Below are 5,000 nucleotides of genomic sequence, written 5' to 3' on the forward strand. Positions count from 1 at the left end.
TAGCAGAGAGAGAGAGAGAGAGAGAGAGAGAGAGAGAGAGAGAGAGAGAGAGAGAGAGAGAGAGAGAGAGAGAGAGAGAGAGAGAATGAAGCACACAACGGCACAATCAGGCAGGAGAGCAGGGGGAGAGAAAAGGGGCATTGGAGAGAAAAGGGAGAGAGAGAGAGAGAGAGAGAGAGAGAGAGAGAGAGAGAGAGAGAGAGAGAGAGAGAGAGAGAGAGAGAGAGAGAGAGAGAGAGAGAGAGAGAGAGAGAGAGAGATGATGGAAGATGAAAGAAGCTGTGAGCACCATGCAGCATCAGTGAGCCAGCCAGCCAGCCAGCCAGTGTTGCATGAAATGAGTGCTGGTGAAAAACTCCAACAGGACCCTCAATAAAATATTAGATGATAGGATCGCTTTTTTTAGCAACCTAATCACTGGGCTGCATACAATAAACAACACCCAGACTGCAAGAGCCGTAGTTATGGGTGGCCTGGGGTTGGCCAAGGCTTATCCGCTTGTCTGTCAAGCTCGCCCACTCAATCACAAAGCAGATCCTATTGCTGTGTTTCCCACCTATTTTTGTCTTGAGTACCCCCTAAGCCTTTTTGTCAAACCATGAGTAGCCACTCACTCATGCTCTATAGCTCTGCCTCTACCCTAATGTGACTGTGCTCCATACGTTTGTTATGATTATATATTCATGTACCACCCCCCCAACCCCCCCCCCCCCTCCAGTGTGCTCGCACGTGTTACACACACCCCAGGTTCAGGGCTATTCAATTACAATTTCATTCGGGCCACATTTTGAAACCAATAACTAATTTCAAGGTAATGACACTTCTCAAATCAGTACAAACACATCATACGCTTCTAACTTTACTTCATACGCTTCTAACTGTAAACATAACAAATCTGATTTGAAACCGTTTTAGTGATAAAAAATAACCAGGTTTATTTAGACTGCTGGCTGTGTGTGTCATTGCAAAAGTGCAAACACCAAAGAACAACAATAAAATTGGTCTCTAAAGCTGGCACTCAGGGGTGTACAAAATTCATGGAGACCAGAATGTAGTGAGGGGTGTTAAAAAAAGGCCAAGATTGAAGAAAAAAGCCATAGCATTCTTTCTTGCCATTTTTCCATGTCGAGATTCAAAGGAAATCAATTTCATGCCAGAAGGATGTCTCTTTCAAGCAGTCTAAATTAAATCACCAACTGTGAATTCCTTTTTCAGCTTTTTCAGTTGCGGTTGGTGTGTGTGTGTGTGTGTGTGTGTGTGTGTGTGTGTGTGTGTGTGTGTGTGTGTGTGTGTGTGTGTGTGTGTGTGTGTGTGTGTGTGTGTGTGTGAGTGTGTGCGCGTGCGCGTGCGCTTGCGTTTGCGCTTGTACTCACAGACGTGTCTGTGTGCCAACTGTAAGATTCGTTCTCTTTTTCTCTCATTCACTCTCTCTCCTTGCCTCTCTTTTAGCCTCTCTTTCTCATTAATCATTTTCTTTCTTCCTTTATCTTCTTCCTCTGCTCTCTCCTGCATAATGTGTGTGTGTGTGTGTGTGTGTGTGTGTGTGTGTGTGTGTGTGTGTGTGTGTGTGTGTGTGTGTGTGTGTGTGTGTGTGTGTGTGTGTGTGTGTGTGTGTCTGTGTGTGTGTGTGTGTGTGTGCGCGCCTAAATGTGTATGTATGGCTGTGTGTGTGTGCCCTTGCGCACGTGCCTGCGCGTGTGTTCTCGTGCATGTGTGTGCGTGTGAGTGTGCAGTGCCGTGCGTGCGTGTGTAACTCACGGCGATGACTCTCTCCAGGCAGATGTTGAAGTTCTTCTTGGTGTTCATCTTCAGCTTCTTCAGTGGCACTCTGGTCTCTCCAATGAACTCGTTGTGGCCGAACTTGTCCTCATCGCACACCGACAGCCTGGATCACACGTAAACAACATCCTCACTACCCATTCCCATCCTCACTACTGTCGCCACTCATGGCTACACAATATCATGGTGGTCAGCCAAGTTGTGTGAGATGTGTGTGTTCACCTGAGTGTGGTTTTTTAAAAGTTGTTTTGCCTTTATTTTTTGGCAGAACAGTGGAGGAGAGACAGGAAATGAGGGGGGAGAGAGATGGGGAAGGATCAGCAAACGACCCGCACCGGAATCGAACCCTGGTCGCCGGCATAGTGACCCAGTGCCCTACCGTTAGGACACGGCAGGGCCTCACCTGAGTGTTTTGCGCTGCAGGTCCTCCTCTGTGAGGCCGTGGTACACCAGCGTCTCGTTCCAGTTGGGGTTCCTCGTGTTGCGGAGGGTCTTTGTGCGCAGCTTGGTTGCCTACAGGTGTGATTAGCACAGACAATGGAGGATATCAATACAGACATGATTATATACGTACATGTAGTCAGACATTAACCCCTTAAGGGCCTCCACAAATCGGCTCTGACAAAGTGCAGGGCACTGTTTTGCCAAAGTTCGATTCCACTATTTTCAATACAACCCCGCACACCGGCGCCGATGTCCGCGAACATCAGTGGATGTCGGCTGGCGATTAGAGATGAGTTCTATTTTGCCGGAGCCACCCATTGATTATCAATGCACTGCTGTGGTGAAATTGTGTGCGGGGCTTGTGTGCGAAATTGTCCTGTGCTGTCCTGTGCTGCCCTGATGCAGAGCCTCTGTTATAACCTTATTGTCACCAAAAAATGGTAATGTTTTATGTCCTGCCAGGGACTGCAGATGTACATTAAACTGAGGCTAACTACAATGCATGCAATGGCAACATTGTATGTTTTAATTATACATGATCACTAATAAACTGAAACATCAACAGTCCACCAGGCAAAAGCCCTGTGTAGTACCATATGGCCAATGCAGCCATGGTACTCTCAACTGCGTCCCTGTTAACCCTACACGGCAGCTAATCATTCAGCTCTTTTAACTGCCAGCTGAATTAGAATGACAGAGTTTGGAATGACACTGTGTGTGAATGTACTGCATGATTAATGCACTGAGTACGCATATGACGAAAAGGCTGCATCTTTGTTGAAATTCCGGTGCCTAATGTTTTGGTCAATGTGCCAAAAATGTGTTTTGGTTTCTTTGTACCTAATACGTTCAGTACATTGTGGACTATCTGAGTCTGAATTTATATTTCTAGATGAATTCCCTTACCTATATTAAAGTAGACATGTTAAATATCCTTGTGCCAAAAAATCACTCTTTTCTTGTACACAAGGTGCGACAGCTGTTTTTAGTAAGGGGAAATTAGCTGCAAGCAGAGTCCAGCTCTTTCCGGAAATTCATTTAAGCCGCTAATTAATTAATTACCTGGTCTTGAACAGCAGCCAAAGATGGAGAGCAGAGAAGGCAACAAGAGCCAAAGCTGTAGAGCAGCGCTAACAGCCAAGAGACAGTTACCACCAGGTGGCAGGCTAGAGCTATGGGAGCGGGTTACGATAGAGCCGTCACACCTATTTTTCCCCTAAAGCCAACGATTCTCCATTTGGGTTCTTTAATGTCTCCTTCACTTAGGCTTTCTGTGCACACAAACACACACACACACACACACACACACACACACACACACACACACACACACACACACACACACAAACAAACACACACACACACACACACACACACACACACACACACACACACACACACACACACACACACACACACACACACACACACACACACACACACACACAGTAAGACTCTATCTCTATCTCTCTCTCTCTCTCTCTCTCTCTCTCTCTCTCTCTCTCTCTCTCTCTCTCTCTCTCTCTCTCTCTCTCTCTCTCTCTCTCCTCTCTCTCTCTCTCTCTCTCTCTCCCTCTCTCTCTCTCTCTCTCTCTCTCTCTCTCTCTCTCTCACCTTACTGGCTCCGGGCAGCAGATGCAGCTTGACGTAGGGGTCGGCCAGTCCATTGGAGTCCATTGGCTTCAGGCCCTGGGGGTGATGTAGGTTGCGGTTGGGGAGCATAGCAGCAGTGACTTTAATTAGACGGACCTCCACAATCATCAATCAATCAATCAATACAGCAAACGAGTGTGCATGGATTGCTGTGTATACTGTAGGTGTGTGTGTGTGTGTGTGTGTTTGTGTGTGAGAGTGTGTGTGTGTGTTTGTGTGTGAGCATGTGTGTGTGCGTGTGTGTATGCGTGTGTGTATGTGTGTGTGTGTGTGTGCGTGTGTGTGTGTGTGTGTTTGTGTGTGAGAGTGTGTGTGTGTGTTTGTAGTAGTGGTAGTGTGTTTGTGTGTGCGTGCATGTTTGCGCGGGTCTGTCCAAGTTCATATGTATAATATGTAGGCCTACAATGTGTATGTAATGTGTTGATTACACAATATTAGGCCTATGTGTATGTGTAGGTTTGTGCATGTGGCATGCATTACCTTGGCCCTAATAATTGTGTGTGTGTGTGTGTGTGTGTGTGTGTGTGTGTGTGTGTGTGTGTGTGTGTGTGTGTGTGTGTGTGTGTGTGTGTGTGTGTGTGTGTGTGTGTGTGTGTGTGTGTGTGTGTGTGTGTTAATATGTTAATAACACAATATTCCATGTTTGAGTGTGTAGGATGTTGCAGACATTACCTTGGCCCTAATGATGTTACAGTGGAGGCTGTTTTGCTCCTGTTCATAAAGCAGGCTAAACTCCAGCGCTCCCAGCGTTGCTGTAGCACAGAACACAAACAAACAAACAAACAAACAAACACACATTAAAAAAAATCTAATTTTGTTATACTTGCATCATGACAGCCAGGGATGGATTACTGCATGGGCCTACCGGGCCCAGGCACCGGGGGCCCAAGAGTCAAGGAGGCCCCTGAAGTCCAAGCCTCTACTGTTCTCCTCTATACTTTCATTCTCATAGTGGGTTAAAATCACGCTTTTAACAACTATACTGTAGTTGTTATATTGTCAAAATTTTCTGGGACTACCCCCCATACCCCCCAACAACAAAGACTTTCACATCTGGCCTAAGACCTGCATCATTTTGTGCACTAGCTGCACCTATTGGGGGGGGGGAGTTCTTGTTGTGTGTC

The 5,000-nt window shown here is 46.5% G+C and overlaps 1 protein-coding gene across 1 annotated transcript in view; it reads right to left on the reverse strand.

Annotated features, from left to right (window-relative positions):
- LOC134438081 (rabphilin-3A-like) overlaps positions 1-5,000 on the reverse strand; it is a 51,273-nt gene that overhangs the window by 7,243 nt on the left and 39,030 nt on the right. Inside the window, exons 8-11 of the mRNA XM_063187668.1 lie at positions 4,549-4,628; positions 3,838-3,912; positions 2,183-2,292; positions 1,759-1,885 (exon numbers count right to left, since the gene is read on the reverse strand). Coding sequence (XP_063043738.1) covers positions 1,759-1,885; positions 2,183-2,292; positions 3,838-3,912; positions 4,549-4,628 — 392 coding nt within the window. The remainder of the gene's footprint in view (positions 1-1,758; positions 1,886-2,182; positions 2,293-3,837; positions 3,913-4,548; positions 4,629-5,000) is intronic.

This window comes from Engraulis encrasicolus, chromosome 21 (genome assembly GCF_034702125.1).
Source record: "Engraulis encrasicolus isolate BLACKSEA-1 chromosome 21, IST_EnEncr_1.0, whole genome shotgun sequence".
Lineage (NCBI taxonomy): Eukaryota > Metazoa > Chordata > Actinopteri > Clupeiformes > Engraulidae > Engraulis > Engraulis encrasicolus.